Source organism: Oryctolagus cuniculus, chromosome 4 (assembly GCF_051225735.1).
Source record: "Oryctolagus cuniculus isolate XC-2025 breed Fujian yellow rabbit chromosome 4, ASM5122573v1, whole genome shotgun sequence".
NCBI classification, from domain to species: domain Eukaryota; kingdom Metazoa; phylum Chordata; class Mammalia; order Lagomorpha; family Leporidae; genus Oryctolagus; species Oryctolagus cuniculus.
Window position 1 is genome coordinate 146,569,118 of NC_142870.1, and position 25,060 is coordinate 146,594,177.

Genomic DNA, 25,060 nt, shown 5'->3' on the forward strand with positions numbered 1-25,060 from the left:
ATCCCTGGTGATAATAAAAACGATAGTAAGTCATGTTGTAACACTTACTTTTGGTCAAAAATCAAAATTTATTAACACATGAGGTTGGAGAGGGTGTGGGGGATAAAAATCCTGACACAGAACATATATGGGCTCTGGTTTGTGTCACAGCTGCTCCACTTCCAATCTACCTCCCTGCTGAATGCCTGAGAAAACCAACAGAAGACAGCCCAAGTGTTTGAGCTACCCTGTAGCCATGCGGGAGACCCTGGAAGAAGCTTCTGGCCCAGCCAGGGCCATTGCAGCCATCTGGTGAGTGAACCAGAGGATGGAAAATCTTCCCGCCACTGTAACTCTGACATTCAAATAAATAAATAAACCTTAAAAAAAAGACCTTCTGAATCTATCCCATCCTCATCCCAACTGAATTCCTCCAAGACACAGAGCCAGAGAGCCACAAACCTAGCTGGAAGCCACTGAAGATCATGTTGACCAAGACCCTGTGTTGACTAACAGGCAAACAGGCCCAGAGATGCCCGTGGCTGACCCGTGGCAGGGCCACGTGCTCCCCGCTGCCCCCTCCAAGAGCGTGCCAGACCTCCTTCCTTCGTGACAACGTGCTCAGCTTAGATTTCGCTACCATTTTTCTGAATGCTTAAACCATGATTGAGTTTATTCCACGCAATTTAGCATTCGATAATACACTGTCTTAACTATTCTCTAATTGCTCCGTGACTGCGCCTCTGGTTTCTGCTACCAGTCTGTGAGCTCCTTGAGGACAGGGAATTGTGTTTTGACTGCTTTATGAGCACATTCCAACAAACAGAATCATCCCAGTGGCAACACTGACACGAGGCAACACGTCCTATTCAGTAGTACCTGCGACCGGTTTCTCAGGACTGCATCTGCACTGCTTTTCATCTCTCTCTTTATCTTGGGTGATCCCATCAACATATAAGGCTTCGGTCACCATGGAGTACATCACCAACTCGACCTCGCCCCAGCTGTTTGCTGGATGCCTCCCGATAAATCCATGAACGCTGCAGTTCTGATGCACCTCACCTCTGCCCAACCACTCGCTTCCTCCTGATGGACGTCTAGGAAGCACTGCCCCCTAGCTCCTCTCTATTTCCCTTGGTTTTGTTTCTCACGACAGAGCATTAACCACCAAGGCCTACGTCTCCTATTTCCTCACATCTCCTCTACCCAGCCCTCCATCTCCTTTCCCCACTGACTTCTCTCCCCTCTTCAGGGACTCTCCCAAGAATCCTTCTTAAGCTCTCTGCCCCTACAAGTCCAAATACAAACCCATCTTGGTCATGGACCTGCCCCTAGGAGGCCGGGACTATGTTGGGCACCTCTGCATATTCCCAGTCCCCAGCCTTCAATCTTGCTGCGAGATGAAAGCTAGGGATGAGGCTCTGATCTGTCGCTTCACTTCTCTGTCTTCTCAGCCCCGGTCCTTTGCTGGGGACTTACTGCAGGCCACCAGACAAGCCTGTCCCTGAGAAGAGACAAATCTGTCCTGCATGACCTACAGAACATTGACAGTCTTTGAAAGGGCACCATTACTGATGCAAATAGACCGCCTGTCCTTGAGCTGCACGTAAGAAAGAAAACAATGATATCCACTGGAAATACTTCTTCAGCCTTCAGACCAGGACTTGGATGTATGAGAAAGCACCCCTGGACCTCTCCTATATTTAGGTTTGCCAAGTCTCGGTATAGAAGTCAGGTGCACAGGCCTGTTTCTCAGAGTGGACCGTGCCCGTGGACACCCGCAGCCCGGCTGCTGGCTGAGTGTGTGTAGCTGTTTGCGAATATGCCTGCGGGTGAAGTGTACTGCCACACCTCATTGATCTCTAAGAACTGTGCCCTCTTCAAAACCATCACCATGGGCTCCATGCACAGGTGCATCTACATGGCCATCTACAGACCCACACATCCTTTATCCTCCAGGGGGATTTGCATCTCAGAAACAGAGGAAGATCAGCTGGAGCCAGGTTTGATGAATGAGATGGATAAGCAAACTAAGAGAGAATATTGACTGCTCAAAAATGAAGTTATGAGATTCAGGCTGACTTGACGCTGAGCCTGTGAAGAGAGTTCTGAACATAGAGACGTGGAAGGTTTCTTGATAACTGGCCCCTCTCTGGACCACTGCAATGCCCCCACCTGCCAGAATGACCAATGGCAACCGCGATGCTGCATCATCATAGCCTCCATGAATGAGCCATTTCCACGGGGCCTGGACAGGAAGGGCCACTTTCTCTGGACACCTTTGTTTGGGGGGAATGAAGTAATTGAAACCGGCTGAGACTATAGTGCCGGCATCCCATGTGGGCACCATTCAAGTCTCAGCTGCTCCACTTTTGATCCAGCTCTTTGCTATGGCCTGGGAAAGCAGTAGAAAATGGTCCAAGTCCTCGGGCCCCTGCATCCATGTGGGAGCCCTGGAGGAAGCTTCTAGCTCCTGGCTTCAGATTGGTATAGTTCTAGCCATTGTGGCCATCTGGGGAGTGAGCCAGCAAATGGAAGACCTCTCTCTCCATCTCTCCCTCTCTCCCTCTCTCTGTAACTCTGCCTTTCAAATAAATAAATAAATTTTTTTAAAAAAAAACCCTGCTATTCTGATTTGTTTCAAACCCAGCTTCTTTAATTCATTTTTTAAAATTTATTATTTATTTGGGAGCCAAAGAGACATAAAATGAAAGAGACAGAGAAAAGAGAGAGAAAGAGTGCACCTATCCTTGAGTTCCCTCCCTAAATGCCTGCAATGCCCAGGTTGGGCCTGGCAAAGGCCAAGAGCCAGGGACACAAATCAGGTCTCCCACCTGGGTGGCAGGAGCCCAGCTAACTGAGCCCTCACCACTGCCTCCCAGGGCCTGCACTGGCAGGAAGCTGGAGCCAGAGGCCAGAGCTGGGACATGAATCCAGGTACTCCAACGTAGGACACAGGAGTCATAACCAGTAGGCTAAAAGTCTGCTCCTGACTTATCTTTCAATTTGTTTTCTCACAGCTTTCTGAAGTGTTCTCAGGTTACACACTTAATAAATATCAGCAATGCTCACTATCACTGTGATTATTACTCTGGAGTCACGCAGACTAACAGTTGAACAATGTCATTTTTACAGTAAAGCATCCCCCCATCCCGCAGGACTCTAGGTGTTGGTGTTGGTGTTGGGGCAGAGAACGAGAGCCCAGGGACCTTAGGTTCTAATAGCATGACCCACAAGCACATGAGGAAGCCGAATTGTGCTAAATCACGCGAGGATGAAGACGCTTGGAAGCAGAGGAGCAGCGGGCAGTGGGGCCGCCAGGGAAAGCCTCGTTTTGAACAGAAATCTCAGTGACACACCCAAGCCAGGCTGGACCAGGTATGAGGCAGGCAGCAACAGGAACAAACCCTCCAGGGCGGGAGTGGCCTGGGGCAATCTCGAGAAAGCCTGGAGGAAGCCAGCGTGGCTGCAGAACAAAGAATAAGGGGAGAGTGGAAGGAGAGAGGTGACAGGGGGAGCCCACCTCTGCAGGGACAGCTCTGTGACCAGGGACAACTTCCTGAGCTTCCTTATCTGCAAAATACTGTTTACCTTGCAGGGTGTGGCCAAGGCAGGAAGATCAGGGCAGGAAGTCATCAGCGCTGTGCCTGCACAGAACCCCATTCACGGAGTGCCAATTACTATCATCGCTGTTGCGAGCATCTGCATCATGACAAAGCTCCCCTCAGGACCCACTAGGGCTGAGTCACAGGGTGTGGGAACCATCCAAACCCTCCATAAACAACCCAATCCTGTGGTCAGCAGAATGCCGGGACAGGACGGAAGCGCCAAAATCCGCCTCTCCCCCTCCCACTTACAGACCCAGAGAGAGGCACGGCCAGCAGCCTCCTTCTCCTCCTCTCTGGGACTCTCCTGCTCGCCTCTGGACTCACTGCAGCAGGTTCTCAGGAGCTGGCAATCCCTGACCACTGTCCACCATGCTGTCTGACCACCGGAGACACGACTGCACATAGCTCACGGGCTTCCGGCCCTCTCAGCCGTGTGTACTGGGCATGACATCTGTGATAGGGAAGCTGCCACCAGCAAGGGGGGAGATCAAAATGGAAATGCAACCTGGCACCTCCCACCTGGGGGCAGATGGCTGCCCCTCTGCACGAGGAACCCCTGGAGCCCACCGGGGCTGCACCCAGCGTCTCAGGATGCCAGAACTTCATGAGGGCAGCAAAGGGCTCAGGGCTGAGCTGGAACCACCACCACCAACTTCCGCATCGCTCTTGGTCTGGACCCCAAGGACGAAGCTCCTGTATAGACAGGCGACTAAGCCTGCAAGAGCTCCAGTATCAGACAAGCTGGAGGCTAATTAAAATGTGCAGCACGGTCCGTGGGGCACAAACTCCTACAAACCCAGAGGGAGCTATCACTTAGCTCGCCAACCAACCAAGGCAGCACAGACTCAACGACTCCCTGAGGACTTGAGCACTGGGTCACCTCTCAATCCGCTTATGTACCTCCCAGATGTGTGGAGCTGGGGGACAACAATGGCTCCCCGTTCATTGCCACGGCCCCACGAGGCGTCTACAGAGCAGGGTGGCCGTGTCAGAGTGTACTGCTTCTCAAGACCCGGCACCCTGGAAGGGCTCCCATGATGCAATGGCACCAAGCAGTGAATGCCCTGAGCCAGCGATTCACAGCAAAGACACTCCCGGGCATGCTCAAAGCTGCGTGAAATCCCACTGGCAATGTGCGTGGGGGAGAAGGGCAGGAAGGCGGTCTAGAGGTGGAGGAAACAGCCCCCGATGGAGTGTACCCAAAGACCAGGAAGGAGGTGTCCACGATCAACAGAAAACGGCTGGGGTGAAGAAGCACGGCGGGAATCCTGCAGAACCCAGAGCCCCGGTCACGGCCATCCCAAGGTTAGCACCTCGGTTAACTTCCCAGGCTCTGAAGTCAACCAAGCGCAGCTGCATGGCCACTCGTAAGTCTTTTTTTTTTTTTTTTTTTTTTTTTGACAGGCAGAGTGGACAGTGAGAGAGAAAGACAGAGAGAAAGATCTTCCTTTGCCGTTGGTTCACCCTCCAATGGCCACCGTGGCCAGCGCACCACGCTGATCCGAAGGCAGGAGCCAGGTGCTTCTCCTGATCTCCCATGGGGTTCAGGGCCCAAGGACCTGGGCAATCCTCCACTGCACTCCCGGGCCACAGCAGAGAGCTGGCCTAGAAGAGGGGCAACCGGGACAGAATCCAGCTCCCCGACCGGGACTAGAACCTGGTGTGCCGGCGCCACAGGCAGAGGATTAGCCTATTGAGCTGCGGCGCCGGCCCACTCATAAGTCTTTTAAATCTTGTGCCAGTGCTGTGGCGTAGTGGGTAAAGCTGCCACTTACATTGCTGGCTTCCCATGTGGGCGTCGGTTCAGGTCCTGGCTGCTCCACTTCCAATCCAGCTCTCTGCTATGGCTTCGGAGGGCAGGAGAGGATGGCCCTGGTCCTTGGGCCCCTGCACCTATGTGGGAGACCCAGAGGAAGCTCCTGGCTCCTGGCTTCAGATCGGTGCAGCTCCAGCCATTGCGGCCAGTTGGGGAGTAAACCGGCAGATGGAGGAGCTCGCTCTCTCTCTCTCTCTCTCTCTCTGCCTTTCCTTCTCTCTTTGTGTGATTCTGACTTTCAAATAAATAAATAAATCTTTAAAAATATATATCCCTGAGGCTCTTGGTTTTCTCCTCTGCAACACAGGGATTACCTACCTGGCAAGGTGGTTGTGAGGATTAGAAAACGGGTTAGATGCAAGGTACTTAATCCCACGTAAGGGCCTCTACCAAGTCAGCTATCGCGGCTGTAGGTCCTCTACAGACACACACTTTCCCTCTCTCTCCACGATTTTTCCTTGAAAGTCGTGTCTCTTGCACAATGAATGATATGCACCATCCAGAACCCTCACCTGCTTGTCTGCATTGTCTGTACCTGTGCCTGCCTCCGTGTGTGCGTGTGTATACCTGTGTGTGGTGGGGGGTACCGGCCACGGCCCTCCCTTGGGTGTGCCCACCCCTTGAAGGCTGGGTGAGCACAGACCATCCCTGCCCACCTGGGGCCAGAGGAAGCACGCCTCACTGCTGGAGGGTGAAGCTGCCAGCCCGAGCTGGACAGCACACATCTCCTTGAGACCTGGCCCATTTCAGCCCCAGGTCACTGCCAGGGGAGTCACCACAGCCTGGTGCCCCAGGACGGGGGGCTCCTTGTCCGCGATCCCCCTCTCCCGCCCAGCCACTGTAACCTCCACCATGCAGCAACACTGGGGACCAGGCCCTGCCTGGAGTGGGGTCCTCCGCCAGCCAGCATGACAGCTGCTGCTGCTGTTGACACTGCAACAGTGACAAATTCATCCTTCTGACAAGATCCCTTTAAATAATTCACAGGGAGCTGGGGATTAAGACACTGTTTCTCTCTGTCTCTGTTGAGATTTGAAACACCTCCAGCTGGGGTATTTAAAGAACATATAATGGGCTGCCCCTCTCAGGCCTCCCCTCCCCCTTTCCTCCTCCTTCCCATTTCCCAAACTCAATCCCCCACCCCACCAGCCAGCCCTGTAACAAGGAGGTCCAGAAAACAAGACAGAAAAAAAAAAGGGAGGGAACCAGCGCTTGGCCGGTCACTATGGCAACGGTGGCAGGGTATTCAGCTGCCATTATCCCAGTGCTTCACACATGTGATTATCTTAAGCTGTCGATTGAATGTGGTTCTCACTGCTGCCCAACATGGCCTTGTCGAACAAGGTAGGGGTGGGAGCTGCAGGCCTCAGGCCCCAGCTGTCTAACACCGCTCTGCCCAGGCCTGGGCTCCACCGATGGAGGAGCGGAGCTGCCCCTGGAGAGATTGATGGCATTGCTAGGGGGCATTGCAGCTCAGAATGCACGGTACAAGCCAGCCTCAAGCCAAGCTAAAGGGGCTTCTCATCCCATGAGCTCACTACGCATGGCCCTTGTGGGCTAGAGCCGGGTAGGCTGTCCCGGAGACTGAGAGAGACAGCCAGGGCAGGAGGGAGGAGCTCCTGGCTTCATTCCCATTCTCAGGAAAGAGCAAATTCCCTGTCTCAGGGTGTGAGCAAACCAGATCTGGCAGGGACGGAGAAGCCCACCCCCCACCTGCCACCTGTCCTGCCCACCTCCAGTGGAGTGAGATCCCAACCACAGTGGATGACCAGCTCAGGCGACTGGCTGTCCTGGGGCAGCAGCTGTTGTAGTTTGGACCTGGAAAGCCTGGGGAAGATTCTGGCCTCACTGACACCACCTCATTCCTCTGCCTCCTGTACCTGGCTCGGATCATGTCTGGGTAGAGGTCCCCAGGCCCACCACCAGGGTTCAAAGGACAATGCCAACCCCCACTGGATGCGCTCCAGTTTTTCCAGTGTCCCCTTCAAAATGTGGCTCCCGGATGAAGCCCACCCTGGCCAGCACCGTGCACAGTGGGGCCAGCACACCTGTGACTTGCACCTGGGCTGCTCCGGATACCCGAGCTCAATCTAACAATTCCTGGACCTGCATCCTGAAGTTACCCCCCACACCCCACGCAGACATGGCCAGCCATACACGGGACCCTACCACCTAAAGAACTGCCCACGCGGTGGGCTCTCCCCTTGCCTGTCGCGTAATTAATTGTCTGCACCTGTATGCAATGATCATTGCATTGGGTTGAAGGCAGAGCCTCCCAGTCAGTCGGAAAGTTGAGTCCAGCACCTCTCCTGTTTTTGTCCTTTGTAACACCGGGCAATGTCTGCAGCAGAAAGACGGTGGATGGGCCGGTGCACATGGAGAAGATTTGCTGTCATGGGGGCCCCAGTCCCCTCCAGCAGCAGAGGAGCCCCTGAGATGGAGGAAGGGCCCGCTCATTCCACGGGACGGACGCTGAGCCTCAGGGTGGGACCCAGCAGCTCACTGGGGCTCCCTCCGGGCCTTCACTTCCTGACCTTCTGCCAAAGCCTAGAGGGCGGGGCATGGCCCATGCCACTCATCCAAAGGCATCCTCCTGCAGATCTCTGCTCAGGGCCAGGGCTCACCTGCTCCTGAATGGGGCTTCTGGACTTGATAGTCTCTGTCCTTAGACCCCACAGGTCACAAACCACCTGCTCCAGCCACCCCCTCCCCCCAGAGCTTGCTTTAAAATATGACTCAACCGTGTCGGGGCTGGGGAGCCTGCGGCGCAGCAGGTTAAGCCGCCACCTGTGCCACCGGCGGCCCTGATCAGAGTGTCGGTTTGAGTCCCAGCTGATCTGCTTCTGGTCCAGCCCCCTGCTAATGCCCCTGGGAAGACAGCAGATGATGGTCCAAGTGCTGGGACCCTGCCACCTGTGTGACAGACCAGGATGGAGTTTCTGGCTCCTGACTTCAGTGTGGTGCAGCCTGGCTGTTATGCAGCCATCTGGAGACTGAGCCAGTGCATGGAAGGTCTTGCTCTGTGTCTCCCTGTCACTCACTCGCTCTCTCTCTGGTGTTCTGCCTTTCAAATAAGTAAATAAATAAATGGTTCAAAAGAGATGACTCATCAATGCTTACCACGTGTGTCACTCACGGGTCTATGGCTCTGACACCTACCCTGTCCCTCTGCAGGGGACTGGAAACCATTAGCCTCTCCTTGCTGCCCACGCATCCCCTGGTTTCTTAGTGAGATCCCTTTCTGACACTTCTTTGGGGGCAGAGGTACAGGAGTGAGCTTTGTGATCAGACTGGCCCGGGGGCGGGGGTCAGCCTCAGCGACACCGCTACCAGTCCTGTGATGTGAGCTGATGGCTCTGAGCCACAGGGACTGCGGTGCCAAGCGGGAGAAAGGCCGCCTCCCCTTGCAGGGTCGTGCACAGAGGCCGCTGGGATAACACAAGTGAGGCTCAAGGCCTGGCACCGAGTCAGTATGTCAGGAATGGAGAACGGGAGTAGTGGTTATTAATAATAATAATAATAATGACACCACTGCTAAGAACAGGGCGTAGCCTCTGAGGGCCCTGCCAGAAACCCAGCCCTGCAGAGATGCCAAAGTGCTGACCGGGTATCTCCGAGGGCCCTTCTCCCCAAGCTCCCTCCCTCGTCTCGTGCCAGCTAAGCCGCTCAAACAGGAGCCACTGCCCTCCCGGTCCCAGCCAGAGCGAGCAGCCTGACAAGGGCAGAACGAAGGCAAATGCACATCCTTCCAGTTACCTTCTAAATAGGACCTTCAATCACACGCGGTAGAAAGGCACGAGGCAGGCCTGGGGATGGGCAAGAACTTGCCAGAAAATGGAAATGAATCCAGGACATCCATCCCACATCCCGGGCTTACTCCTTTATGATACGAAGACACGGAGTAGGACTGAGGCCAAGTGACCCCTCTACTTTTGGCTGGAATTGGAGGTGGGACAGAAGTGCCACTCAAGGGCCGTCCTCGGTCCCACACAAGCTAAGCCAGGCTCAGGGTCCCTGCAGTCACGCCCAGTGCATTGCCACAAGCAATGATATTCACACCATCATGTCACTCACGCCATGACAAGGCCAGTCTGTTCCCTGTGCCCATGTTAAAGGCACACACACAAGTCTCTGGTAAGAGCTCAGATGAGGGCACAGGAGGAGGCTGGCAGAGCAGTGGCCTTGTGGCCCTCCCCGTGGGCCCCTCCCCTGGGGGGCGGGACCCTCCTGGACAGGTTCCACCTCCTGCAGGAGGCCCCGCCCCCTGGCCCTGGTCCTGAGCACCTCTCCCCGCCCCACCTCTGTCTATCACTGCCTCTGTCAGGCAGGTGATTTTAAACTTCCACTCCTAAAAGACGCGTATTATATAAAAAAATGTTTTAAGTGCCGCGGGGTGTTTTGTTCCTCATTGCTTCGTAAGAGTGACATTAATAGCCAGGGAAGAGCTCTGCGGAGTGCAATTACAGAGGATGTTTCAGGTCTGAAAGCTGTTTTGAGCCTGCTAATGTTTCCTAATTACAGGCCTTTTGGTAGAGAGAGAAAAAGATAAAGAGTGGGTGGGAGGCCCCGGGCGGGCGGGGAGCTCCGGCTTAGCTCGGGTGCTTACCTGAGCCGGGAGGAGGAGGCCCGAGGCCCCGCGGCCGCTCTCATTTGAGAAAGCCTGGCGAATTCCTGGGCAGCGCAGCGGGTCCGGGAACAGCAACCACCCAGGTCTCCCACCGCGAGAAACAAACCCTTTCGCAGACGCGAACCTGAGCACAAGCAGCCCATGGTGGTGGCGTCACCGCGCAGTGCCTCCCTGGAGGCTGCCCTCAGGACACCTGCCGGCAGGTGCAACGGCATTTTTTCGGTCACAGGACCTTGGGCTATTGGCCAGCAGCTCTGTGCCTTACTTTCCTCCTCTGTAAAAGGGATCTGTTCTGAGGAGCAATGGGTGCCCGGCTATACATCTCTTAGGGCCTTCCTATGGAGTTTTTTTTTTCTCTTTCTGGTATCTACCCCATTCTCTGGCACCTAAATCTCAATTCCCTCTGGGCCATGAATCCTCCTGCCGGTCAGTCCCTGGGCTTCCAGGAGGCTCTGCACAACGCAGGGAGTAGACACCGGATGTCACTCACTGGTTCAGAGCAGGCGTGGCATTCAAGCTGAGCCCACCAAGCCCTACCAGAGCTAATTCCAGAGCTTCTGCTCCAGGGGCCAGGTGTTTGCTCTTCCCCAGGGCATATGGAGGGAAGAGGCTATAAGAGCTGGAGCTTCTGCAGACATCTTGTGATCAAGAGGAACTGCAGCATGAAACCAGCAGCAAGGAGGTAAAAAGAAAAGGGAGTAGGAGAGGAGAGAGACGAGAAGAGAAAGAGACCGGGGGTAGCAGAGGAGAGAGACTGATTCTAGGGATGTGGAGCAGCTCAGACAGAGAAAGGACAACCTCTCTTCCCCCGCTGCCCTGCTGGTCCCGGCACATACTGAAATTCAATATGGGAAATTCCATTCACAAAAATCATTTTGCCCAGAGCTACATTTCTCTTGATTTGCCCGATTTAGCTCAGGCTTTTCTGTCTTAATTAGCATGATTGAATCATCAAAGGAAGAAAAGAAAATTCAGCCCTCCAGAGGGCTGGTGGTGCTAAGGTTTCCGAAGTGTCCACCGAGGCAAGCTGAGCTCAGCACTGGCCCTGGCGTGGCCGGCACGGCCCCACCCCATCAGCAGAGGAGGAAACTGCAGCGCACACGGGCAGGGGTCCCACAGCCAGCCCCGTGCGCTGGGCCGCAGCCACCGCTCCAGGAAGTTCTCACCAGTCGGACTAGATACATTGTTGCTGATTTCACTTGGCCTTGGAGCAGATGCGCAGTTAGGAGAGTGATTGCCCTCCTGGGTGCGCTTGCTTGATTTCCTGGGAGATGGGCTCTGGGAGGGTCGCACTGAGTAGAGGACACAGCCAAAGGCCTCAGGAGGACCAGCTGGCCCACACACGGACACCTGTGTGAAGGGTTGGACGCGCCTGCACTCACGGACCTGCGTTTCCTGTGGGATATGGTGTGCCAGAGGGAAGACGGCTCCCTACCCCCACTGCAACCTGCTCCTGCTCCCACAGCCTCGCTCAGCCCAATCGTCCTCCCACCGCTGAGCGCATTCCCAGCCCTCTAGGAGCTGCCTGAAGATGCTCAAGCGAGCTCAGTGCATCTCGCTTCACACACGCACACACATGCACATCACATGTTCAGAGACACACAGATGCACATGCAACTCCAAAAGTTGGAATGGAAAGACATGTTTGCTTTGGGGCAAGAAGATTTTCACATCCATGCCTCACGGGTCTTCAAAAGCTTCCTGCAGAATGTGTATCGTGGAAAGCTATGCAGATTTCAAACACGTCACACCAAAACACTTATTCTTTATTTCCATTTCCCACGAACTTCGTGATGTACCTTTGAATATACACACATAGAAGTGTAGGCACACATGTGCATATATACACAGAGACAAATACAGGCATTGCACACATGCACACAGAAATATATATTTAGAGGCACAAATACATATAAGGGTATTTTTAAAAGCTCATGGAAATGCTTAATATGAAAAAATTATGCCTGGATTTCAGAATATTATAATTTACCTATTAGTTCTATTTGCCTATGAACTTTTTATGTATGTGTGTGTCTATGTGTATGTGTCTATGTCTATGTATGTGTGTATCTATATAGTGTGTATGTATGTGTATGTATGTGTATGTATGTATGTATGTACAAGGGAGCTTCAGAAAGTTCATAGGCAAGTTTACTTTGGTGCAAAACATTTTGAAATCCAAGGTATAATGTTTACACACACATAGGCACACACATACATACATGGACACACACAAGCACAGCTGACTCACCCCGATCCTGGCTGACCTGGGCCCAGGACTCCTGTCCCCCTACAAGTCCCCTTGCCCTGGTGCTCACTGCCCAGGGTCCCAGCGGTTCCAGCAGCACCCCAGATGGAGCTGGAGCCTGGAAGGCCAGTGCTCCTGGGAGAGGAGTGCTGGGGTGGATGGTCACACTCAGGCCGCATCTCTCAAAGACACACAGCGCCCATCAGCGGCTGGGGGGCAGACAGACAATGAGCCCTGGCCAGCCTCTTCCAAGTGAAAGGGCTTGGGTTGGGATTCCCGACAAGCGAGGTGAACACGCCTGGCTATCGGAGGTTCCTGGGCTAGCCCGTCTCGTACTTCACAGCCAGCGGCCAAAAGCGCCAGAGACCGACCTCTGGGCACCCCATGCTTTGTTGTCCTGCTGATCTCAGGGAATCAGGGAAGTGGCTCCGTCTGTGCGGTCAAGGTCGCTCTCTATAAAGATACTCACTGCCAACGGGGTGCTATGAGGCCCACAGCAAACACTGTATGGACCCAACTTCAGCGTCCCCTAAGTTCAGGACACCCGAGAGGGCCCCAGAGGGGATGAGAGCAGAGCTGGCACCCGGGGGCCAGCGAGAGTTAGGGAGGAGGGCGAGAGTCCACATCTAAGAGAGCAGTGTAACCATGAAGGCCACTGCCCGTGCTTACTCAGGGGTCCTGACACGTGGTGGGCAGGCCAGGGCTGCCGCCTGGGGAAGTGGCCACCAGGGACCACAGGGAAGGGCCCCGGGCAGCCTTGCATGGGAGCACACAGCTCCTCCCTGGCATTTGTCACTTTATGAATGCGTTTGTTGCCTCCTCCCGCTGCTCACCAGGATTTACATTAACCCTAAAGGCCAAAGGTAAAGGCAGGCTGCTGCTGTTTAATTAGAAAGCAGCGGTTTGAACTGGGGCATAAAGATGTTCTGGTCTGAGAAGTTAATGTTACGGTCAGTTTTCAGGAGCGTCACTGAAAAGGACGTGGGGCCCGCGTGCACATGGGGGATCCTGTCACTACCCTTCGCGTAACTGGCAGTTCTCGAGCACCACAGAGCAAAGCGGCCAGGCAGCCCCCAACAGGAAGAGTCCCTTGGGCTGTCTCTGGGGAGCCGCCGCATGGGCATGCGCCGGGAAGAGAGCCCCTGCAGTGGCAGCTGGGCCTCCAGGCAGGGCTGTGGCACCTGTTCTGCGTGGGAAGGCCCGGTTTCCTCCAGGCCCCCAGAACCAGGCCACCCCTTCCCTCCCTCCATCTCAGGCTCACATGAGCGGAGTCCTGACTGCAGAGAGAGGCCTTTTTGCCACCTGGGAGCCCCTTCCACACCCCCACAGCTCCCCACTATTGGGTTCCCGGAAGGTGTGACCCCATTCTGTCCCTCCAGCCCCCATCCTGGGCCCACTCCCAAGCCCTCCTCCACCCAGAAGGGCTGTGCACGTTTCAAATCCAAGCCCTTACTGAAGGCCACAGCCTCCACTCCTCCCATCTCAACCTTGCCCCAACCCCTGTCCTACAGCCCCCCTGACACCCCTCCCCGAGGGTCCCTGGACTTGGTCCCAAGGGTCAGGCCCGCCTGGCTTCTGTCTCTTTCCTGTCCAGTAGACGCCATGATACAACCTGCCCATCACCTCCCGTCAATGCCCTCAGCTCCGCACCCCTCTGTCCCAGCGTTCTTTCTCATCCAGCTATAACCCTGGCTCACTCCACCACCCCACCATCTCCTGGCCTCTGAAGGGGGCTGCAGGTCTGGGCTGCCAGCAATGCCTGGCCTTCAGCCACTGCTCAGCCCGCTGTACCCCTCCAGAACAGGCCTCGCCTCTCCCCAGCTCCTGGGAGGGGTCGGCTTGACTCTGCTCCGCCCCTCACTCACTCTCCAAAGCTGGCCTCTGACCTCAGAAGCTTTTCCAAATGTCGGCTTCTGCCCCAAGCCGGAGCATTCTCACCTCTCTGTGGGCACCTTGAACTCTGTCCTGCCATTTCAACCCAACAGGAGCTCCTCCCCCGAGAGGTAAATGTGCCCACAGCCCCCTGCGCCTCGGCTCCCAGCTCTGCCTTTCCTCCCTTACAAACTGCTACCTCTACTGCCTCTGACTCTTCAACCCCTGCCTTCGGGCCTCCTGCCCTGGTGCCCCCTGAAGCCAAACATATGGGTCCTTTCGCTGAACCCAGTGGGAACGCTCTTCAGCCTTCCCTGGGCCTGGAAGACAGGACGCCTTCTTAGTTTCTCCTGCCTCCCTCGTCACACCCGCTCGGCTCCTCTTTCGCCACTTGACATGTGATTTCTCCAAAGCTCTCACCTCTTCCTCTCCTCATGCATTCTCCCGGGGAGCTGAAGCCTCTCCCCTACACTCAGAGCTGCCATCTGAGTGAGTGCATTGCCCTTAAATTGGTGCCTGGTGTCGGGCACACTCCCAACTGACACCCAGAGTCATTGCAAGCTCAGCACGCCCAAGACGGAGCTCAGCCTCTTCCCACCCACGTGTACTCCCCACCCCACGCCCTCATCTCCAAGGACACATGTGCCCCAGTCAGAAACGTTCGGCAGCTATCCATGGAGTCCAGTGGTGAATCAGATGTGAGTCCTGCCTTGGGGAGGGCGTCATGGGGCTGGAGAGGGGAGAGAGGGCATGGGAATGAACCCAGCCCTAAGAGCTCCAGAAGCAGTCTTCAACTGTGCTTGATGCCGCTGGGGAAAGCTGGCTGGCACCGGGAAGACTTGTGACACTGAATCCAACACGCCTGGGATGCCAGGAACGGGTCTCTGAGCGGGGATGACGAAGGCTGGATTTCAGGTCTTCACCACATGCCAGCACAGAGCGGGAGCCCATGGGCATGGCTGGGGGCAGGAAGGGGAGGTGGAGTCTTCCCAGGCGGCGGTGCTGAGGTCACACGCCCGCGAGCACTCCAGCAAAGGCGTGGCAGTTGGATGTGTGAGCCCAGGTCAGGGACACAAACTTGGGGAGCACTGCTGTACCTGCAGAGCTGGAAGCCACAGACAGGGAGGGGAGAAGAGGACCAGAGAGGCCCTGCCCAGCCACAGATCAGTCTCACCATCCCTCCAGCTGCTGCCAACCAGACAGGCTCAGAAGCTCTCGGGGCACCAGCAGAAGAAAGACCTGGTTATAGGCTCCCGTTAGAAGCGCTCTGGGGACCGGCAGAAGTGGGGAGGGCAAACAGAGCGGCCCAGGCAGCTGCTGTCTCTAAAGGGCTTCGCTCAGCGGGACTGCTTCCCCCCAAGGAGCAAAGCGAGATGGGAAAGCGTAAAGAAGGCAGGCGCTGTGCACAAAAATCAAGAGGGAGAATCCCCGGCGATGCCTGCCAACAACCATGTGAGCAGCAAGACTGTCAGCATCGGGGAGAGCGGGAAGGGCTGCTGCCCATCCGCTTTGCATGAAGTCCCAGGCAGAAGTGGGGCAGTCTCCATCCACCCCCAGTGCCCCAGCAGGGTCCGCACTTGGGCTGGAGTGGGCAGCCTCTGCCTCAGACCCCTGCTCTGCTTTGGAGAATGCCAGCTCACCCTGAACCTCGCTCCCCCTGCCCCCTGGGCGTGACGCTGTGCCTGAGAGACCATGCCTGCCCCCGGGGCTCCAGTGTCCCCAAGGGAAGGAACCACCCCTCCCTCCGGCAGCACAAGAGCTTGTGAGGTCTGGTCATTATGCGATTTGGCCCTGCCAGGCTGATCGCCCCTAGGCTGCAGGCACAGGGACAGAGAGAAGATGGGGCAGATGAGGAAGCCTAGGGCACCCTCTGTCCTGGCCCCTCTGCCCCAGCCCTACTTCGCCCCCTGGCTGGGTGAAGATCACACCTGCTCCTCCTGCTCTCTCCCCCCTCTCGATTCAGCCCCAAAGCTGGCCAATGCTTGAGCCAGGGACACAGCCTTATCTCCTGACTTCCTCTCCCACCCACCACAGGCTACCCGATGCCAGCTCCTCCTCCTTAGCTTCTCCAAACCACCCCCACGACCCTTTAATCTGATTCTCTGACACACCCAAGACAGCTGAAGGACACTCTGAAATGCCTTTCTCTCAACTGTTCCCCATCACCCTAGGAGCAGGTGTGGCCACTTGTTCTCCCCATTACCTCCAGGATCAAACACAATTCCCTTGCTTGGGGATGGCAGTCATGGTCCCTCCCTATCAGGCCACGGTCCCAGCCAGCCCTGAGCCCCAGCTCTCGCCCCTGCACCCTGCCCAACCCCTGACACACAGACTCCCCACCTCCGATCCTACCCCCAGCATTGCATGACCCTATTCCTCGGGACCAGCTAGTCTTCCTACTGAGGACCTCTTTCTCGACTCTTCACTCACCAGCTGTCAAACTCATTCTCCAAAGCCGTGCAAAGGCTGCCTGTCTCCCTCCCAGGCCTGGGCTACAGCTGCTGTCCAAACTCTCCAGCGCTACACGGGAGAGTGTCTGGCCAGGTGCATGGCCATCAAACAAGTGGAGAACATCTCTCAGGAAGAGTTCCAGGTGAAAGAGACTAGCCCTGCTGAGGGGCAGCCCCGCCCTCACGCCTTGCCTCTCTGCTTCCCTGTGGGCACCGTGGAGCTCTGATCACCTGCGAGGCCACTAGTCTGAGTGTGAGCCCTTAGCAGCCACTGCGCCATGCACACACAGCCCAGGCCCCAGCCACCTGAGGGCCAGCTCTGTAGGAGGACTGTCTCAGCAGATGGTCCCCAGCAGCTCACTAGGGAGCATCGCAGGTCTGAGACCCTGCGGCTGCCTCTCAGAGATGGGCAAGGCACAGCGGTGCTTCCTCCCTCTATTCTTGCCCCCACAGGTTCTGCTCCAGGTAGGCTCTGCTCCCTCCACCACCCTTTGGAGGTCCCGGGCAATAGCGGATTGAGAGCTGGCCAGTCTGACTCACCCCCGAGGCGGGATTGGCTGTCCAGCCCAGCTCTGCAGTAGCTGTCCTGGTGTCCATGAGTGTCTCTGCAGAACAAAAAAGACAGAAACTGATGAGTCCAGGGATCGGTAGACGGTGGCCCTTATGCTCACAAAGTGGTGGATGGCAGAAAACGCCGGGGCTAGGAGGAGCCCTGGGCGTCCGAGAGAGAAGGAGGCTGAGACGGCGGGGCTCCAGGCGGAGTTGGACTCAGACTTCTCCCTGGAGCTCTAGAGAAGCCGTCTGCACGCCCACCACATCACCCCACAGATCCAGCTTCTTTCGGGGCCACTGTGCTCACAGGCCTCCCGGGGCTGTGGACCCAGTTCCCCAGGCCTTCCCGGGGCGCCTCTTTCTTGCCCTCTTCCTACCCACTGACCTATTTCTCCAGCCTCTTCCTTCAGCCTCCTCTCTCCTCTTACACCCTCCTCTGCCTCCCCCGGAGGATGCCACACCCCTCTCCCAAGGCATGGCCATCCCCACCTGCCTCCCTCCCCAGGGTTCTGCTGGGGACTCACACGGCTGTGGCAAAAGGGCTCACCCACAGCACCAAGGAGCGGCTCAGAACCCAGCAGCCAGCGACTGCCAGCAACGAGACTGTGAGGGTGGCGGCGGCAGCCAGCATCCTGGCTAACAAGGTCTCTCTGATCACAGAAAGGGACAGACGGAAGCCAGGACTCTGCCCGGAGCTGCCGGGAGCCCTTGATACAGCAGCATGTAGTTCAAGTGTCATGCTGTTTGCTAAGTTTTGGCGTACGTTTGCACTCTGGAAACCATCACCACAGTCAAGATAATAAACACATCCACGTGCCTTCTCGGGTGAATCGTCTGTCCAAATCTTCGTCCCATTGCGAGGTGGAGGCGTATGTTCCCATGACTGAGTCCTCCAAGGCCTTCCTGTAAATAACTGGTCTGGGGGCCAGTGTTCAGGCACAGCAGGTTAGGCTGCTGCCATCTTCGAAGCCAGTCATCCCATATGGGTGCCGGTTCATGTCCCAACTCTCCACTTCCCTTCTAGCTCCCTGCTGATGGCCTGCAAAGGCAGTGGAGGATGACTCAAGTCTTTTGGGCCCTGCACCCATGTGGGAGACCTGGAAGGACCCAGGCTACTGCTTTTGGATCAGCTCAGCTCTGGCTGCTGTAGCTATCTGGGGAGTGAACCAGCAGATGGATGATCTCTCTCTTTCTCTCTTTCCCTCTTTCTCTCTCTCAGTGGGTGAAATATCAGGGATGTGCTGTTTGTGTGTTTTCCCTCTGTGGCCCTGTACTGTCCTCCTCATGTGAACCACCATCGTCAGGGAGCAGATGTGACCACAGACCGCAGAGTTGCAAAATCCTGGCCCCATCAGGAAACAGAAGGACTCTGGCATCGACCAGGGCACAAGTCCTTGGACATCCAGCAGCCCAGCACGGTGAGGGAGCAGTGAGTGGGTCCTACAAGCCGACAGGGCACTGATGGAGCACAGAGAGCCAGAGGGCACACTGAGTCTAATGAAGGGGACCAAAGCCACCGAGGAGAACCTGTGTGGGCCACAAGCAGGGCTCAGGTAGTAGGGTACACGCGTCCTAGGGGCACCAGTAGATGCCCAGCAGGTCAGGGAGCACCTTCCTCCACAGCTGGACGCTCTGCACCTACTTGGAACCAGAGTGGCATTGCCGCCCCACCCCCACCCCAGAGGAACAGTGGACTCGCACTGGGTTCTCGCAGGAGTTAAAGTCACTAAAGCAAGCTGTCTTGCCTCGGCCAAGCTGAGTCTGGATTTGGTTGGAGAGGCGTACTCTGTGTGCAGCGGAAAGAGCCCAGACACAGGGGCAGGCTTCTCCAGCCGGTTTCCCCCTGCAGCTCTGACAGTGGGGGAGGCTGTTCTCTGCACAGAGCAGCCTCCTGCGCTGCCCCCACCCCCCAGCCCCAGCTCCACTTCACTAATAATGATCATAATCACACCCCAGATCTACAGAAGACGCTTCTCAGAAGCCACTCCAGGAGGCTCTGTAGCAACAGAAGGGTAACAGAACCCGCACGCATAGTGGGGAACTGGGGCTCAGGAAGGGGCATTGCTTTCTGCAAAGCCACGTGGCTTTGGCATCCTGTGCTGGCCACCTGGAACCTCAGCACGTGGCCCACCAGGCACATCAAGGCTTGCAGGAGCCTCGGCTGCAGCCCTGGTGGGAGAGGAGCGAGGTGGGGGGATGATTTTCGCTCACCAGTCCAAGAAGCCACAAAAGCCCCCAGAATCAGGCATGCCCCTCCCTCACTGCAGGATCCAGTTGAAGGCACAGTGAGCAGGTGGTGCGAGACAGAGTCCAAAACCAGAGGTGATCAACCATCACTCCAAGCATTTGTTCCATCAAGCCCACAAGTGCAATTTAAGGCTTTGTGGTGGTCGCAGGCACCTGCTCCAGGGCTGTGATTGAATCTCCTGCTTAACCGACACTTTCCAGCCCCCTACACTGGGCAGAAGCTGCAGCAGAAGGAAACCACCGCTCCCCATCCCGCCCACCGTGGAGATGGAAGACCACAGCCCCGTAAGCCACGCACTCCATGTGATGAAGGGCGCTCTCTCTTCTGGCACAGGCCGCTCCTCATGATGACATTATGCTCTGATGGGGGCTGAATAAAAGTGATTTGAGGAGGCTTACATCTCCCCGGAGAGGAAGCGGGCGCTCATTTGCATTTATAAAGCATATTGAGAGTTCTGGCAGAAAGTTATGGGGGAAGCACGATTAAATATTTACCATCACTTCTGCTCGCAAACAGTGGCATGGGGACCAGACCAGCTGGAAGGGCACGTGCTGCTGTCACAGACGGAGATGCCTACAGGGGACACGACTGGCGCCCACGCCCACCGCCTGGCTTCGCCCTCTGGGAGGACTTACACAGCACCCGGGGGGCACAAGCCAGCAAGGGCACACCCAGTGCAGACAGTGGGCAGCAAGTCTGACTCACAGCACAGTGTGGAGGGAGGTGCCCTCGCTCATGTTGTACGGTCTCCCCCTGCTCTGCCTCTTTGTGTCTCTGTCTCTGTCTCTCCCTCCACCTCCCCCTCTGCAGAAAGGGCTAGCGTACTAGATTGTGGGGGGAGACGGATGAGTGAGATAAAGGACTACAAAACACACGGAATTGCTGTCACGATAGCCTAGTCACTCCAAGCTTCTATCTCCCTGGCTGTGTGAAGAATCTGACAGCAGAGAATCGAGATGAACCCTATAAGGTACCTATAAGAAGTCTGATGATATTAGATAGCTAACGATAGGTAAGCTACCTTCTAAAGATCGAGGGATACCATGATCTGGGAATCCAGCAAGGAAGAAGAATTGGTGTTTGCTCTAGCAGAATCCTTGGGGTTGTCAAGGGGGAGACAAGAAGCAAAGAAACGCCTAGCACCCTCTTCCAGCCAAGCCCACGAAGAGGAGATTGGAAAGCTCAAGGCACCGGGCACAATTAGCTGGGCCGGGTTCAGCAGAAACAATCAGGGAGACTCCCACTTCGTGTGGGCAAAGGGAAACTCCTGCGGTCCCTGATAGGGAAGGGCAGACTCAGGGAGGAAGCAGTGGTGTCTGTGCACCGGACTTGTCCCCTAGGATGGAGACCGAGGGTGACTCCCCAGAGGGAAAGGGAAAAAGAGGGAGAGCTTTCCCAAGCAGAGGGGGCATGAGAAAGATGTGATGGAGAGAGGAGACAGAGGGGTCTCAGGCAAGAACCCGAGGCAGACGGGGCTCACAGGAATCCTGGCAGAGAAAGACCCCATGCTCCAGGGAAAGCGTCTTCTGCAGAGGCCACAGTATGCAAGCCCTCAGGGCACACCTACCCACCTGGGGCTCTGTGTGGGGGGGGGGGGGCACTGAGCCTCCCTGAGGAAGGAGAGGCAGCTGCTATCCAGGGATGCAGGCAGTTTCTCCTCCTGTCTGGATTGGCACCTTTGGATGTATTGACATTTGGGAAAAATTAGATACTCATCAGGAGGAAAGAGACATAAACAAACCGTCTTTGTGCAGCTCTTTTTGGGGAGACATTAATCAGACATTCAGCCAATGCACAATGTCCCTCCGTGGTGGCAACGATGCAGCAGCAACAGCACAGATGAAATAGCGACTTCCAGGTCTCCTCTGAGCAGCGGCTGGCATGTCATGAATAAGGAGAGCCCACAGGCCTTCCAAGCAAAAAGGGTCTCCCTGCACGGGCCCCGGAACTCCTGAAACCTTAGAGCCACGCCTCAGTGCAGGTCTAGAAGCAAGGTCCCAGGACGCAAATGCAAGCAGTCAGCGGTGAGCTACACCGTGGACGTGGCATGGCGGGGAGGGGCCCGCTTCTCCCTGCAACCCTCTCAGTGTGTCCTTGGAAGGGAGCTACAAAATGTGGTGAAAAGCCTCCAGGTATTCGCAAAGGTGTTCTGAGTGGCTCTTGTGGGGAGGGAGGCACTGGGCAGCACTAGAAGTAGAGCTGAGGACAAGCAGACAGGCCAGCCCTCCAGGAGCTGCCGACAAGCGGGAAGCAGACATTAAGCAAATAACCATGCAGATAAGTCTTCAATCACAGCCTCGGTGAGTGGCAGGAAGGTGGAGTCATAGGGAGCAGCTGGGAGCAGAGAGGAGAACGACAGGTGAACGGAGCCAGGTGGGCATCTGGCGCTTCCTCCTTCTTGGCATCAGGCCCTGGCTGCTGAAAGCATGGGGACCAGGCCAGGGCCTGGGCCAGCGCTGTGGCTTAGTAGGTTAAACCTCCACCTGCAGTGCCGGCATCCCATAGGGGAATTTGGAGTCCCGGCTGCTCCACTTCGGATCCAGCTCCCCTGCTAATGCGCCTGGAAAAGCAATGGAGGATGGCCCAACCGCGTGGACCCCTGTACCCATGTGGGAGACCTAGAGGAAGCTCCTGGCTCCTGGCTTCAGATTGGCCCAGCTCCTGTCATTGCAGTCATTTGGGGAGTGAATCAGCGGATGAAAAACCTCTCTCTCTGTCTCTCCTTTTCTCTGTAACTCTGCCCCTCAAATAAATAAATAAATCTTAAAAAAAAAAAAATAGAAAGCACAAGACCTGCCACCCATCCTACACACACACACACTGGTAGAAACAAGACAGGCTGTGTATTAAACACACCCCTGTCCAGTCCCAAATCCAGAGGGTGCTGAGTGCTAGGAGTGCGCGTGGCTAGGCCCTCTGCCTTCCTCGAGGTCTCCATGCGTCCCCACGTCCTCTTGCTGGGCAAACCCAATCCTGTAGACACAGAACTCCTGGCCTCTCAGGGGGTCCATTACCCTCCCAGTTCACAGCCCCCAGGCCCCAGCACCCAAGGGTCTAAGTTTCTACATCACACCATGTCCAGCCCCCTGGCTGCCAGCACAGACTGGCCTCCCTGGGATCCCAACCCTATGCCTCTGAACTGGCCTGGAGCAGTCTGCTGGACACGGGAAGGAGAGGCTTTGCAGGCTCAGGTTTGGGATGGCACTGGTTGCCTGTGGGCTGTTAAGGGCACGAGACAGGCCCAGGCGCCATGCTCTGCACAGTTGCAAAAGGCTGAAGTGAGACAGTGCTCCAAGTAAGCCTTCCACCCGCCGGCTGCCTGATGCCCACCCCTGTCCAAACCTTCTCCCTAAATCAATTCTCGTCTCCTTCACACTGACTCCTTCTGAACTTGTCAGTCACCCTTTCCTGGCGCACAGGTGTGAACGCTCAGAGCAACGGAGCTTGGATTCCGTCCTCTCCCTTAGTCTCTTACCAAATCGTTCCTGTTCCACTTGTTCTTACCTTCCAGTATTTTTCCAGCTGTGCAATTTTTTGCATTCCCATCATGCCTGGGGCCAGGGCCTCATCCCTGCATGTTGGAACCACAACGACCACCTCTGAACTGGAGTCTCACCAGCAGCCCTGTCTGCACTGCCTTCCATGCGACTACAGGCCTCATTTTCTGGTACCAGCCTAAATCGTTCAGTCTTGAGGAGAGTAACACGGCCAAGCTAAAGAAAGCCTTGGAGAATCACAGGGCCTCCAACTCCCCAGTGTTTGCACTCCCAAGAATTTGTACAAAGGAAAACAAGAAACCCCTGTCTGGTGAAGATGTGCATTGCACTGTTAGCTAGAACATGAGCAAAGAACCAGAACCGACATCTCTGTCGGGGGAAGGAAGAAGTGCGGGATCACACGTCCACGCTCTGAGACCATGGGAAGATGGCAGAGCCATGCGCAGAATATCAGCCAGAGAGCCCCAGCCAGAACTGGGGGTCCCAACAGACACACACCTGCACAGGGTGTCCCCGCCAAGCCACAGAGCTGCAGCCCAAGTCCAGGGACCAGACGGAAGATGCAGCTGTTGATGATGGGTCGGGGATGCTGGCTGACAGACAAGTGAGCCTCCTTCTTATCAATGAGCTGTGCTACAAGAACACAGATTCAGAAACAGAAATGCAACTAACCCTCTGAAAATGCCTCTTCTGATTGTCAGTGTCTCTCCATGAACTCCAAGACTGCTGTGAATGTGTGGCCCTCAACAATGGTGCAACCCAACCCCTCTCCTCCAAGTTCACATTCAGTCCATTCTGCAAAGGGTAGCCCTCTGGCAGCTCATGCTCTTGCTCCTGCCTGGACTGGCTGCCTCCTCTTCTCAACCCACAGACAATCCTGGATCTCAAGACCAGCCCCAGCCCCCTCCAATTCTCCACCGCTTGAAATGGTTGGTTTTGGTCATGGCTTGTGGGGTTTGTCCCCTCCAGTCCACTCCTCCAAGCACCTCAAGAGGGCAAGGCATCTGTCCCCCAAGCTTTGTCAGATGCCTCCGATATCTGAAGACCAGGGTCAAGTCCCAGCTACACAGTTGGGCAAACCAAGTCACGTGTGAGCTCCGAAGCCGTCCCCGGTACCACACAGGGTGTCTTCCTCCTGCATCCCGCCCTCAGCCCAGAAGGATGCTCTGTGTCTTCCTCAGAACACGCATTTGACCAACACTGACTGAGCCTCTGCAAGTGCAAACCCGCCAGGCGATGGAAGCTGCTCTTACAGAGGTCTCCACGGAGAGCTGTGTGGTAACGCCCGGAGGGGAGAGGCACCGGCCTCTGGACACTGGGAGGCACCTGCTGGGTGACTGATGGACAGCGTGAGTCGGCACAGGCCTCCGGATTAGAAACACAACCGTGAAATTCGCTCTTCTAAAGGACCTCCGCTCAGCACAGTCCTCCCGCCCATGCCCTGTTCCTCCTGTTTCTTTCATGTTCCAAGGCTCAGTTCATTATCCCAAACATAAGAAGCCACAGCACGGATGAGTCATGGCGTAGAAATGAGCCTCAAGGAGATGGGGCGGGTTCTGGATCTGACCTTGTCCACGGGAGGCGCTGCCACTCACCATGCACGCTCCTCACCCCGCCTCCCCGGGCTGGGGGGGCTGAGTCTCCCTCCTTCATCCGCCCCACCCTTCCTACGCCTGAAAACACAGCCACAGGCAGAGAAGGAAGAAGAAAGTGGGGGCTCGTGGTCCTGGCCGGAGCACTCCAGCCCTCTCTGGCATCACACATCTACAGGCTAAGGCCACGCTGGGCAGACTGGGGCAGTGACCACAGCAAGGCATGCCTGGGAGGCTGCCCTCTGACCCAGGCACGGCTGCTGGGGAGGCAGTACGGGGCGTTTTACACACACCTGCAGCCTGGGCCTCCCCTTCTGGTGCAGGGCATAGCTTCCTGGCCAGACCAGCAGCACAGAGAGAGAAGGGCATAAAAAAAGGGGAACCCCAAGGGATGCTGGGCAGGAGGAAAGCATTTAGATCAATGACCCTGCAGGCTGGCCGGTGCGGGCCTGGCCCGAAGCCCATGGCAGCTCAGGGCTCTGCACCTATTCACAATTTTGTGGGGGAAGAGTCAAAAACCTATTAAAATTTAGGAGCCTGGCATTTTCCAGTCTTCCAACACCATGAATCC

At 56.0% G+C, this 25,060-nt stretch overlaps 1 protein-coding gene across 2 annotated transcripts in view; it reads right to left on the reverse strand.

Moving 5' to 3' along the window:
- Positions 1 to 25,060, reverse strand: part of EPHB1 (EPH receptor B1) — a 431,493-nt gene that overhangs the window by 292,661 nt on the left and 113,772 nt on the right. For both annotated transcript variants that reach the window (XM_051818616.2, XM_089332244.1), the window contains exon 2: positions 17,141 to 17,205. In XM_051818616.2, the coding sequence (XP_051674576.1) occupies positions 17,141 to 17,205 (65 nt within the window). The remainder of the gene's footprint in view (positions 1 to 17,140; positions 17,206 to 25,060) is intronic.